At 38.7% G+C, this 14230-nt stretch overlaps 1 protein-coding gene across 4 annotated transcripts in view; it reads left to right on the top strand.

The window, feature by feature from the left end:
- The window catches only part of LOC141265635 (beta-Ala-His dipeptidase-like), a 47067-nt gene that overhangs the window by 24322 nt on the left and 8515 nt on the right, over positions 1–14230 (top strand). For all 4 annotated transcript variants that reach the window (XM_073678943.1, XM_073678944.1, XM_073678945.1 and 1 more), the window contains 5 exons: positions 19–162; positions 1166–1328; positions 1503–1591; positions 12463–12657; positions 13946–14030. In XM_073678943.1, the coding sequence (XP_073535044.1) occupies positions 19–162; positions 1166–1328; positions 1503–1591; positions 12463–12657; positions 13946–14030 (676 nt within the window). The remainder of the gene's footprint in view (positions 1–18; positions 163–1165; positions 1329–1502; positions 1592–12462; positions 12658–13945; positions 14031–14230) is intronic.

The raw sequence follows: 14230 nt of genomic DNA, 5'->3' as shown, positions 1-14230 counted from the left end.
GATCCCATCTTCACACAGAATCTTAAAGACTGGGTGGCTGTTCCCAGTGATTCAAGTGATCCACAGTTTCGTGAAGAATTGATTCGGATGGTCCAAATGACAGCTGAGAAGATTCGCACATTGGGTGCTTCTGTCCAGCTAGTAGATATGGGCTTCGAAACAGTAAGTGTTATAATATAACTATAGATATTTATAAAGTAGTATAAAGGTTTTGAGTCTTTATGTAAATATATTTCTTAATTAATTATTTACAAAATTTGAATAAAAATGCAGGAATCAAAGTCCTTCTCATCTACTCCAAAGTAAAGTTACTCCCGATGCTTCTGGAAAGTAAATGGAAAATTAAAATGGATATTGTCAAATTTGCAAGTTATCCCTTATGCACTGAATAGAGAATAACTTAAAAATCATTGGAAGTCCTACTGCTGGGATCCCCACCAATCCCAATAACCAGGACTCTGAAGAGCCTATGTGAATGGAGCAGTGATCTATCATGTGCACTACCACTCCATTCATTCCCAATGGGGCCGCAGGAGATGGCTGAGCGCAGCGTTCGGCTGGTCTTCGGCACTCCCAAAAAAATAAATAGAGCGGCACTGCACATGAGAGACCACCGCTTCTTTCATTCTTCAGAGCTCCAGATATTTGGTTTGGTTGAAGTTACAGCGGTCAAACCCCCTGCATTAGGGAAGTTATCTCTTGTCCCTTAAATAGGGGATAACTTTTAAACTTGAGAATACTCCTTCAAGGAAAATGAACTTTTAAAGTCACATTATGTAAATGAGCATTTTAACTACAGTATGTTCTCATACACTGTTCTTGTCTCTGTGTGATCAATTGATTTTATATTGTTACCAGTGAAAAAATGTGACTTGAACTAGTGTGTCAATGGTAGTGGTGGGGATCCACATAAAGTTACCGGCTGCAGGTCAGCACATATGAACCATGGATCTTTTCAACCAGTGTTCTATACGATCTTATCATTCAAGGATCTCTGAGCTTTAGTCCAGGGTTATCCAAAAAGTTACATTGCATATATACAGGTACCTAGTTAAATGTCAGGTACTCTTTCAGTACCCAAGGAGAAAATTACTTTTTTAACTCAACAATTTAGGATAATATGTGACTAGACCTCAGGAATATTAACTCCAATACTTATCCACAGCTTCACGGGGGACAGACAATCAAGTTCCCCCCAGCGATTCTAGCCCAGTTGGGAAAAGACCCTGATAAGGCGACTGTTTGTTTTTATGGACACGTTGATGTTCAACCTGCAAAAAAAGAGGATGGCTGGAAGACTGATCCCTACACAATGACTGAAATTAATGGTTAGAATTTCTTTTTATTTCAGTATTTTTTCTATTTTCTTTAGCATTTTTTATGATGTTCAGTAGAAAGATTTGGAAATTTTTATCATGGTGTGATTTCTCAACGTTCATGAATGTTTCCCTGCTTCATGTAATATTATCTGCTAATATATTTCAATATTTTCACACATGAAGGAAACCTGTATGGACGGGGAGCTACAGACAACAAAGGCCCTGTGCTAGCCTGGATACATGCCATAGATGCTTATATAGCCATGAAAAAGGTACAATATGTATTTTTAATGCAAATGTTCAAAATAGCAATTGGATATTTAATTTTTTAACCCCTTCACTCCCCAAGGCTATTTGCACCTTTATGACCAAGCCAAATTTTACAATTCTGACAACTGTCAATTTATGAGATAATAACTCTGGAACACATCAACGGATCCCACTGATTGTGAGATTGTTTTTTCATGACATATTGTACTTCATGACAGTGGTAACATTTCTTCAATATTACTTGCGTTTATTTGTGGGGGAAAAACTGAAATTTGGCGAAAATTTTGAAAATTTATCAATTTTCAAACTTTGAATTCTTATGCCTTTAAATCAGAGAGATATGTCACAGAAAATTGTTAATAAATAACATTTCCCACATACAGCGAGTACAGAAAGTATTCAGACCCCTTTAAATTTTTCACTCTTTGTTTCATTGCAGCCATTTGGTAAATTCTAAAAAGTTCATTTTTTTTCTCATTAACCCCTTTACCCCCCAGGGTGGTTTGCACTTTAATGACCAGGCCAATTTTTACAATTCTGACCACTGTCACTTTATGAGGTAATTACTCTGAAACGCTTCAACGGATCCCACTGATTCTGAGACTGTTTTTTCGTGACATATTGTACTTCACGATAGAGGTAAAATTTCTTCGATATCACTTGCGTTTATTTGTGAAAAAATTGGAAATTTGGCGAAAATTTTTAAAATTTCACAATTTTCAAAATTTGAATTTTTATTCCATTAAATCAGAGAGATATGTTACACAAAATAGTTAATAAATAACATTTCCCACATGTCTACTTTACATCAGCACAATTTTGGAACCAAATTTTTTTTTATTAGGGAGCTATAAGGGTTAAAAGTTGATCAGCAATTTCTCATTTTTCCAACAAAATTTACAAAACCATTTTTTTAGGGACCACATCACATTTGAAGTGACTTTGAGGGGCCTTTATGACAGAAAATACCCAAAAGTGACACCATTCTAAAAACGGCACCCCTCAAGGTGCTCAAAACCACATTCAAGAAGTTTATTAACCCTTCACGTGCTTCACAGGAACTTTTGGAATGAGGAAGAAAAAAATGAACATTTAACTTTTTTCACAGAAATGTTACTTTAGACCCCAATTTTTTTATTTTTGCAGGGGTAACAGGAAAAAAATGGACCCCAAAATTTGTTGTGCAATTTCCCCTGAGCACACAGATACCCCATGCGTGGGGAAAAAAAACACTGTTTGGGCACACAGCAGAGCTCAGAAGGGAAGGAGCGCCATTTGACTTTTTGAATGTAAAATTTGCTTGAATAATTAGCGGACGCCATGTTGCGTTTGGAGAGCCCTTGATATGCCTAAACAGTGGAAACCCCCCACAAGTGATACCATTTTGGAAACTAGACCCCTCAGGGAACTTATCTAGATGTATAGTTAGCACCTTGAACCTCCAGGTGCTTTACAGAAGTTTATAACATGGAGCCGTGAAAATAAAATTTTCACATTTTTCCCACAAAAATGTTTTTCAGCTCCCAGTTTTGCATTTTTATAAGGGTAACAGGAGAAATTGCACCATGCAACTTGTTGTGAAATCTCTCCTGAGTAAGCCGATACCCCATATGTGGGGGAAAACCACTGTTTTGGCGCATGGCAGGGTTCGGAAGGGAAGGAGCGCCATTTGACTTTTTGAATGTAAAATTTGCTTGAATAATTAGCGGATGTGCCCCTGATGTGCCTAAACAGTGGAAAACCCCCACAAGTGACACCATTTTGGAAACTAGAACCCTGAGGGTACTTATCTAGATGTGTGGTGTGCACCCTTAACCCCCAGGTGCTTCACAGAAGCTTAGAACATGAAGCTGTGAAAATAAAAAAAATCTAACTTTTTCCACAAAAATGATCTTTTTGCCCCAAATTTTTTAGTTTCACAAGGGTAAGATGAGAAAATGGAACCTAAAAACTGTTGTGAAATTTCTCCTGAGTACGCCAATACCCCATATGTGGGGAAAGTACACTGTTTGGGTGCACGTCAGGGTTCAGAAGGGAAGGAGCACTGTGTGACTTTTTGAACGCAAAATTGGTTGGAATCAAGAGCGGACGCCATGTCGCATTTCGGGAGCCCCTGATGTGCCGAAATAGTGGAAACCCCCCACAATTGACTCCATTTTGGAAACTAGACCCCTCAAGGATTTTATCAAGGGGTATAGTGTACATTTTGAACCCAAAAGTACGAAAGAATTTGATAACATTAGGTCATCATATTGAATAAGTTGTCATTAGTCTTGAGCGCAAGTGCTCGCTACTTGAGTTTGCATCGGGTAATTGGGTATGCACCAAGTATCGCGGGTGCTTGAGTGACATGCTCGAGTCCCTGCCCCGCAAGTTTCACGGTTGTTAGACACCCAAAAAAAAATTGCGGGGATCGCTCGTGCATGTCAGGCGATCCCAGCAACGTTTTTTTTGGGCGCGAAGCATATGGGGCTGAGACTCGAGCATATCACTCGAACACCCGCGATACTCGGTGCATACCCGAGCACCCAATACAAACTCAAGTAGCGAGCACTTGCGCTCAACAATGGTCACCATATTGTCATCATTTTTTTTTTCTTTACTTTTTAAAAAATCCCAACCCCAACTCTAATACAACCCCAACCCTAGCCCTAGCCTAACCCTAACCCCAACCCCAACCCTAGCCCAACCCTAACCCCAACCCTAACCCTAGCCCAACCCTAGCCCTAGCTCATCCCTAACCCTATCCCAACCCTAACCCCAACCTAACCCTAGCACAATCCTAACCCTAGAATTTATTTTTTTAACCGTTCCTCGTGTGGTATAAGTGATTAGACGACTTTATTCTTCGGGTCGGTGCGACTACTGCGATACCATATTCATATCGGGTTTTTATGATTGACAGCTGACACACACTAAAAGACGCTTTTTTTGCAAAGACTAGTTTTTGCATCATCATATTTTGAGAGCTATAATTTTTCCATATTTTGGCCGACAGAGTCATGTGATGGCTTGTTTTTTGCGGGACAAGTTGACATTTTTATTGGTACCATTTTTGGGCATGTGACATTTTTTGATTGCTTTCTATTCTGATTTTTTGGGAGGCAGAATAAACAAAAACCCAAAATTCAGGAATTGTTTTTTTTCTTGTTTTTTGTTTTTTTTTATGCCGTTCCGCATGTGGTAAAATTGATAATGCAGCGTTATTCTTTGGGACAGTACGTTTACAGCGGTACCGCATTTATATTTTTTTTATGTTTTGGCGCTTTTACACAATAAAAACAATTTTCTAGAAAAAAAAAATTTTTGTATTGCTTTATTCTGAGAGCTATAACTTTTTTATTTTTCGTTTGATGGAGCTGTATGGCAGCTTGTTTTTTGCGTGACGAGATGCTGTTTTCAGCGGTACCATTTTTATTTACATTTGTCTTTTTGATCGCGTGTTATTCCATTTTTTGTATGGTGGTATGATGATAAACCATTGTTTTTTGCTTCGTTTTTTATTTATTTTTTTTACCGTGTTCACTAAAGGGGTTAATTAGTGGGACAGTTTTATAGGTCAGGTCGTTCCGGATGCGGCAATACCAAATATGTGTACTTTTATTTATTTATTTTTTTTTTTTCATAATAAATAAATATTATGGGTTCAATATATTTTTATTTTTTGGGGATTATTTTTTTCATTTTTTTTTATATTTTTATAAAATAGTAAGCAGATAGGAGGGGTTTGCTTGATGCCAAGCCTCTGGAAAACAGACTTTATAAAACCAGATTTCTCTGTAATCAGACCTCTGCTATGCGCCATACAGGTAAGTATAGATTTACTTTTCTATCACCTGTATGCCCATAGTAGAGGTCTGATATCGCCCAGGGGGGGTGACAGATTCTTTTTAAATATGAGGGTCTGAGCAAAGGGTCTGAATACTTATGACCATGTGATATTTCAGTTTTTCTTTTTTAATAAATTTGCAAAAATTTCTACATTTGTTTTTTTTTCAGTCAAGATGGGGTGCAGAGTATACTTTAATGACAAAAAGATGAACTTTTTATAATTTACCAAATGGCTGCAATGAAACAAAGAGTGAAAAAATTAAAGGGGTCTGAATATTTTCCGTACTCACTGTATCTACTTTACATCAGCACAATTTTTGAAACAACATTTTTTTTGTTAGGAGGTTATAAGGGTTAAAAGTTGACCAGCGATTTCTCATTTTTCCAACAAAATTTTCAAAACCATTTTTTTAGGGACCACATCACATTTGAACTGACTTTGAGGGGTCTATATGACAGAAAATACCCAAAAGTGGAACCATTCTAAAATCTGCACCCCTCAAGGTTCTCAAAACTACATTCAAGAAGTTTATTAACTCTTCAGGTGTTTCACAGGAGTTTTTGGAATGTGGGAAAAAAAATGAGCATTTAACTTTTTTTCACAAAAATTTTACTTTAGACCCGATTTTTTTTATTTTTACAAGGGCAAAAGGAAAAAATGGACCCCAAAATTTGTGTAATTTCTCCTGAGCATGCTGATACCCCATGTGTGGGTGAAAACCACTGTTTGGGTGCATGGCAAAGCTTGCAAGGGAAGGAACTCCATTTGACTTTTTGAATGTAAAACTTTCTGGAATAATTAACGGCTGCTATGTCGCTTTTGGAGAGTCCCTGATGTGCCTAAACAGTGGAAATCCCCTAGAAGTGACACCATTTTGGAACCTAGACCCCTCAGGGAACTTATCTAGATGTGTGGTGAGCACCTTGAACCCCCAGGTGCTTCACAAAAGTTTTCAGAAGAAAATCACATTTTTCCCATAAAAATGTTTTGTAGCCCCATATTTTGCATTTTCATAAGGGTAACAGGAGAAATTGCACCATCTAATTTGTTGTGCAATTTTTCCTGAGTACGCCAATACCCAATATGTGGAGGAAAACTACTGTTTGGGCGCACGGCAGGGCTCAGAAGGGAAGGAGCGCCATTTGACTATTTGGATGCAAAATTTGCTGGAATCATTAGCCATGTCCCTTTTGGAGAGCCCGTGATGTGCCTAAACAGTGGAAACCTCCCCCCACAAGTGACCCTATTTTTGAAACTAGACCCCTCAAGGAACGTATTTAGATGTGTGGTGAGCAACTTGAACCCCCAGGTGCTTCACAGAATTTTACAAATTTGATCTGTGAAAATGAAAAAATATATATAGTTTTTCTCACAAAAATTTTGTTTCAGCCCAATGTTTGTCAATTTAACAAGGATAGCAGGAGAAAATGGACCCCAAAATATGTTGAGCAATTTCTCCTGAATACACCGATACCCCATATGTGGGCAAAAACTACTTTTGAGGCATATTGCAAAGCTTAGTAGGGAAGAAGAGTCATATTGGAGTTCAGATTTTGCTGGAATGGCTTGAAGGGGCCATGTCACATTGGCAGAATCCCTGAGGTGCCAGAACAACAGGAATCCCCCCATATTTGACCTCTTTTTACAAACCGCCCCCCCCCCCCTCATTTTATACCATTTGGCGATGAAGAAGGAATAAATTACATTTCTCACCACTAAAATGTTTTAGCCCTAAGTTTTTAATTTCTCTAAGGGCTAATATGAGAAATTTTTACCACAAACTGAGGTCCATTTTTTCCTGAGTGCGCCAATGCCCTACATGTAATCGGAAAATACTTTTCACACACAGATTAAAGCTCAGAATGGAAGGAACGGCATTTAGTATTGCAGATTTTACTGTTATGGTTTGTGGGTGCCATGACCCACTAGGAGAGCCCCTGAGTTACCAGAACAGCAGAACCCCCTATAAGTGACCCCATTTTACAAACTACACCTCTCAATGAATTCATCTAGGGGTGCAGTGATAATATTGTCACCACAGGTGTGTCACAGAATTTTATATAATTCGGCAGTGAAGAAAAAATAATTACATTTTTAACACAAAAATTTTGGTGTAGCCACAGATTTAACATTTTCACACTGGAATATGGTAAAAATGGCACCAAACTTTGTCCCACAATTTCTGCTGAATGTAGAAATACCCCATATGTGACTGTACAGTACTGCTTAGACATACGGCAAGACTCGGGAGGGACGGAGCGCTATTTGCCTCCTGGAGCGCAGATTTTTCTAGAATAGTTTGCAGACTCAATATACAGAGCCCCTAAGTCCTAGAAGAGCAGAATCCCCCCTCAAGTGACCCCATTTTGGGAATTTATCTACAAGTGTAGTGACAATTTTGACTCCATGGGTGTTTTCCAGAAACAAGCAGCAGTGGGTGTTGCTGAGTGAAAATTACAAACTGCCATTGTAGTGAGCAATACGTTGTAGTATGATGTGTCCAGTTCGTGCTTCTGGAGACATGCAACTGTAAATTAGGCAGGCTCTCATCGCTACAGAAATACCAAACGTGGATGCTAACTGCAGTTTAGGCACACCGGGGCTCAGAAGGAAGGGGGGTTAAGCATTTACATCAGGGTTTCCATATAAATCTTAGAGTGACGTGATTCAGATGAAACCCCCAAGGGATTCATTCACTATCATGAGGCAGCAGACTTACTCTGGACTCCATCTGGCCTCTGTTCAGCAGTGTCCTTTTTTTCAGAGGTGCACAAAACTGTGGCCGAGGGCACTTTTATGCACGCCTAAAAATACAGACACCGCCAGATCACAGGCCAGACGGCGTCCACGGTGCCTCCATCTGCCTCATTATAGGAAATCTTCCGCCGGGGGGTTCCGTCTGAATCACATATTTCAGTGATTTACCCGGAAACCCCGGTGTAAGTGTTCAGCGTAGAGTGCAGGATAAATGTGAGCCGAGCCTTACTACGATCTTTGGGAGGCTGAATGAACAAATCAACAGCAGCTGAAGAATTGGTTTTATTTATTTTTCACACCATTCCTCATGCGGTATAAGTGATTAGACGACTTTATTCTTCGGGTTGGTGAGATTACAGCGATACCAGATTCTTATTGGCTTTTTATGTTTGGCTGCTGTCACACACTAAAAGATGCTTTTTTTTTTTGCAAAAACAAGTTTTTGTATCGCCATATTTTGAGAGCTATAATTTTTTCATATTGCGGCCAACCGAGTCATGTGAGGGCTTTTCTTTCAGGGACGAGTTGACGTTTTTATTGGTATCATTTTCGGGCACATGACATTTTTTTTTGAGAGGCAGAATGAACAAAAAACAGCAATTCAGGAATTGTTTTTTTTATGTCATTCCGCGTATGGTAAAATTGATAAGGCAGCTTTACTCTTCAGGACCGTATGATTACAGCGATACCACATTTATATATTTTTTTTTATGTTTTGGCGCTTTTATACAGACGGGCTTCCTCCCTCTGCCTGGCTTTCCAAATGCTGTGATCGATTTAGATCGCAACATTTAGTGGGTTAAAATGCCAGGAGAGGTGCAGGATCACTCCTGGCACTGAGTGCTGGGTGTCAGCTGTCAGAATCAGCTGACACCCGGTGGCGATCGCACGCGTACAGTCTCTGTATGCGCAAAATTGCCTGGATGTATCCATGAGTCCAACGTTGGTAAGTACCTACCGACCTGGACGTATGGATACGTCTAAGTTCGTGAAGGGGTTAATAGTGATACCTGATGAATTAAATTTAGATCACTGTGTGGCTTCCTATTTATTTTCTTGATTTCTGCCATGCTTTATTAGATATTGTACTGTCTAGCTAAAAAGAAAACATATACTTACATCTGATAGTCCTGGAGTGCTTGTGATTATCACTCTTATGCCGCATTCACACATCTGTACGTTACAGCCCAAGAACAGACTGTAATATGAGGACTTGATAGCCATGAGGACAAGAACAGACTCTCCTAATCTGGACTTGATGGCCTCATGTATGCCTATGAAGCTGCCAATTTCAGGTCAGGAGACTCGCAGACAGTCCGTTCATCATGCTTCGTACTCAGACCTTGACATTCAGATGTGTGAATGTGGCATGAGGCCTCGTTCAACCACACGTCAGTTTTTGTATACAAGAAAATATTCACAATTTTTCATCAGTGTATGGATCGGATTTTCATCCATTTTTGGTATGCATGTCCATTTTTATCTTCGGTATGACATCAGCTTTTTTCCACGCAAATAGAAAAAAGAAGAAGCTAGTATCCACTAAACTAGTTTCAAACAGGAAGATATCCAGTGTAGGTTAAAAGTAAATCTTTTTATTTCATACAAATTAAAATAAAAATTAAGAAGATACAGGTACTTTCAAAACTAGCAGTGTCAGGAGGTGGGTGGCAGTGCTAGTCTTCAGTCTTTAGACTAGCACCTCCTGACACTGCCATTTTGTAAGTATGCTCTCTATATCATTTATCACACAGACAGTTATATAGCTATAACACCAAGAAAAGACTCTAGTCTAGTTCCTGTATACATCTAATTGTACTCAATGGTCTCCTATTATAGCAGATTTTGGCACTTGCACTTTATACTGGCACATAGAATTATTGTTTTCACATATAAAACTGCTGCTAAGAAATTTTTAGAGCATTTTGTTGATAACAGCACCTTAAAATGGTAATAGGTGCAATAAGACATAAATATATAGAATATAATTTTGTAGTAGTCATTGTGATTTCCGCTTGTGGATGGCAGTGAATTGTATTTTGAAAGTACCTATATCTCCTTAATTTTTATTTGAATTTGTATGAAATAAAAATATTTACTTTGAACCTACAGTAGTTATCTTCTTGTTTGAAACTAGTTTAGTGGATACTAGCTTCTTGTTGTGATAGTATTATAAGTCGGAAGTAATAATAATTGGACCTTGGAGTGTATTAAATTAAAAAAAAGTCAAAACTTTTTAAAACCCATGAAACAGTAAAAAAAAAAAACAGACAGCACTTGGACAGTACACATATGGCATCTATGTGATGTCTGTTATTTTATGGACCCATCATTTAAATGGGCAGGTTTGATTCGCAACGGATCAAAAGAGAGAATTTGAACAGCTGTGTAGGCTATAATGAGGAAAAAGACATGGATAGAACATGAAAAATGGACATCTAAATGAGACCTGATTAAGAATTTACCCTCAACTGGTTTGCTAAATAAAGTATGCGATTGTTTGTTGTTTTTTTAATTTGGTGTTATTATGAGGATCACAATAAAATTGAGCAAACAAGGTAGGAATATCCAGCTGTCTGCAAAGTTACACTTGCCATAATATAAGTTCTATGTCAGCTGAAAAGGCCAATTTTGATATTTTTTTCCCCAATTTTGGTCACTGGTGATGTTTTTTTTTTTTACACATAATAATTGACAATCTCTCGAAATTTGAATCTTTAGTTTTGGAACATGATTATAATGTTGTCACCTAAAAGTTCTGTCAGATATTTCTTTAGTTATGCCTCTGACAGCCAGCTTTTATCATATGTCTAATGCCAGCTTTACACTGGAACACTATTGCATCATGATGGACATATGTGGTGGATATGAAATTTAGGATACATAGGGCCCTATGTATTAAAGGGGTTCTCCGGCCTTCGGGTACAAGTCTGCAGTCACTCTGAGGAACTGCTGACTTGCGCATCCTCACAGCTCTGTGACAATTCTCTGGTGCCAGCGGCGGGCTTGTGACCGCTAGTATGTATTTTGCATACATGTGGTCACGTGCCGACTAGACTCGCACAGCCTCACTCAGTGCAAGCGTATTGAGCGAGGCCAGACATGTCTAGTTGGCACGTGGCCATATATATGCAAATGTATGCACATGTGACCATCAGCTTTCGGCGCCTAAGAATCCTAACAGCATTTTAGTGCACACACTGTGAGGATTCACAAGTCTGCTGCCACATAGAGTGATGGCAGACTTGTACTTAAGGCTGGACAACACACACGAGTAATCATCAATGGGACCCCAAAAGTGAGATGCACCTAATTCATTAAGAGGCGCACAACATTAAAATTCGCATCTTACAACTGCTGTGCACCACCGTCAGAATTGTTACTCCAGTCAGTGATTGGAATACATTTCTGGCACAATTGATGCCATTGAAGGGGTGTATATTTTCATGAAGCTTAGCCCCATCCCACCCATGTTCTGACCTTTTCGGCAAAGCTGTCTGAGACTCGCATAAAAACATCAAAAATTGGGAAATTTTTGGGCAAATTAAATTGTTTTGTGGCATTTGAAAATGCTGTGGTATTTGAGGGTGTTCCCTTCATTAATCGGGCCCAAAGTGTTTTTCTTTAAAGTAATTCAGAACTGATGTAGTTTTGTTTCAAAATGTTTTCCCACCTTTATGTCTGATCGAGTGGTCAGGGAGTGAGATAGGTGTGGGGAGGGTTGTCCGCAGAAGATAGAACTACCCTATGTTATTACTCAATGAATATGAAGTCATTGCATTGGCATTTTTGGTGGCCTTAGTATAGATTTTGCATTAGCCTAGCCTATTTCTCTGTATGAAATAAGGAAGTCTATATAAGCACTAAAATTAGGTTAAGGGAGTTGTCCATCTTTGAGATTATTTTCAGCAAACCCTGCTGACTGTCAAGCCCTAATTTTGTGTAAGTTTGCGATTTGCATATGGTCACTGTCCACCAGCATCTCAGACGCTTCCCGATAGATAGAATCTATGGATCAAACCTAATCAGCATATAACCGCAGCCATGCCAATTGTATACCTTAGGTCTCGTGGCGACTGCTGGAACCGGCAAGCAGAGACGAATCCTAGTGGTGGGTACATTACATAAGGTTAGGATTTGGCAAACTGAAGGCTTGCCAAAAATGTTCTCAGAGATGGACAATAATAAATATTTGTATGCTGTGTCTTTTAGATGAAATGTCTCTTTATTGAACTAATGCACATGAAAGACTTCCCACAAATATATATTTTTTTATTACTTTAGGATATCCCTGTAAATTTGAAGTTCATCATAGAAGGAGTAGAGGAAACAGGTTCTCCTGGTTTAGAAGAGCTGCTTAAAGGACATGAGGATTTCTTTTCAGATGTTGACTATGTTGTCATTTCTGATAATGTGTGGCTTAGCAGGAAGCCTGCACTGACATATGGAACAAGAGGCAATGCATATTTCTTTGTTGAGGTAATTATATAACTTTTGCAGATAAGATTTTGAATTTGTTTTGTTGTATCAACCGCAAATATCAGAAAAAAAGCATTGGCTGGGGGACACAGGGACAGCAGGGGGCACCCTATGCACAAACACAATATAAACCCCCCCAGTATAAACCCCTTGCTGTCAAATAGATCAGCACAGAGCTACCTCCTTATGACTTTTTTTTACAAGCTACTGGTAAGTATGAGCAAGGAAATTGATCACCCTATTCCCGTACATATAACACCGTTCTACATATTTTCAAAGTTGTCAGGTTCAGTTATGAAATGAGACATTTCTTAATGATTTTGGCCTCCTGAATTCAAATCTCACAATGAAAATTTTAGCTGTCTCTTGTTTCCATGATATCAAAGAGTTTTTTCCTTTTACTGCTACATACAGTTTCGCTTTTTACCAAGCCTTTTACCAAGTTGGTGGAAGAAAGGCGATTCCGGCAGCTAAATAGGAAAGGGTTCTTTACAGTCAGAGCAGTCAGACTGTAGAATGTCCTACCACAAGAGATAGTAATGGCAGACACTATAACAGCTTTCAAAAAAGGGCTGGATGATTTCCTCGATACACATAACATTGTAGGTTATAGTTAAATTAGTGACAAAATGTACAATTGGGGAAGGAAGGTTGAACTTGATGGACCTAAGTCTTTTTTCAACCTGAGTAACTAAGTTAATTTATTTTGATGGGATTTTTCTTATAAGATGGTTTCTTGTCTTAGTTAAAAAATGGAAACCTGATGTTCTGTTATATTTACTATAGATGAGTGAATCGATTCACAGGACACTGGCCCAATGATTACGTCAGTAGTCCGTGGCCACTGGACAGGAGCCTTGCGAACTTCCTCCTACCTGCCTTAATGCCCGTTGCCCCTTCTGATTTATAAGCCCAGCAGGACATCATCATTGCAGGGTGATACGCTAGCGGATAGGGGACAGGGATAGGGGATAGCGGCCGTGGATTACCAACTTGCCCATGTTCGTCAAATCGATTAAAAACAGAAGTAAATGTGACACAAGTGTGAACAGAACTAATAAGACCTCAATCACAGGATAATCCGGCTGTCCCTACATAAATACATTATTAGATATTGTGGAGAAGAGAAAAACAAGTAAATCATTTTTCCGCACAATATACTACATCTTACATATATATGTTACATGGGTTGAAAAAAGACTCGGGTCCATCAAGTTCAGCCTTTCTCCACCAATTATACGTTCTCTGTCTCTGGATTATCCATAGTATTGTCCTGATTTATTCTTAGGTGGAAAGTGGGACAAAGGATTTACATTCTGGAACGTTTGGAGGCATCATCCATGAAGCAATGAGAGACCTAGTATATCTTTTAGGTAATATATGATGTATGTTATGTCATTTATTATTCTCTTCTACCTATCTGTGCAAATATTTTACTTTGTGTTAGACATGATGGGGTATATGTATGTATCGATTGAAATACGCCGTGAAAAAGTCATATTAAAAAAAATGGTGGAAGTGTAGGGCATCCTACTTATAGATCTGATGTATGATAGACACTCCGAGGTGTAAG

This window comes from Phyllobates terribilis, unplaced genomic scaffold, assembly GCF_046119375.1.
Source record: "Phyllobates terribilis strain yellow unplaced genomic scaffold, ASM4611937v1 Scaffold_4__5_contigs__length_816908805, whole genome shotgun sequence".
NCBI lineage: Eukaryota > Metazoa > Chordata > Amphibia > Anura > Dendrobatidae > Phyllobates > Phyllobates terribilis.
Note: the sequence above shows the minus strand (reverse complement) of the source record. Positions and strands in the feature narration are given on the sequence as shown.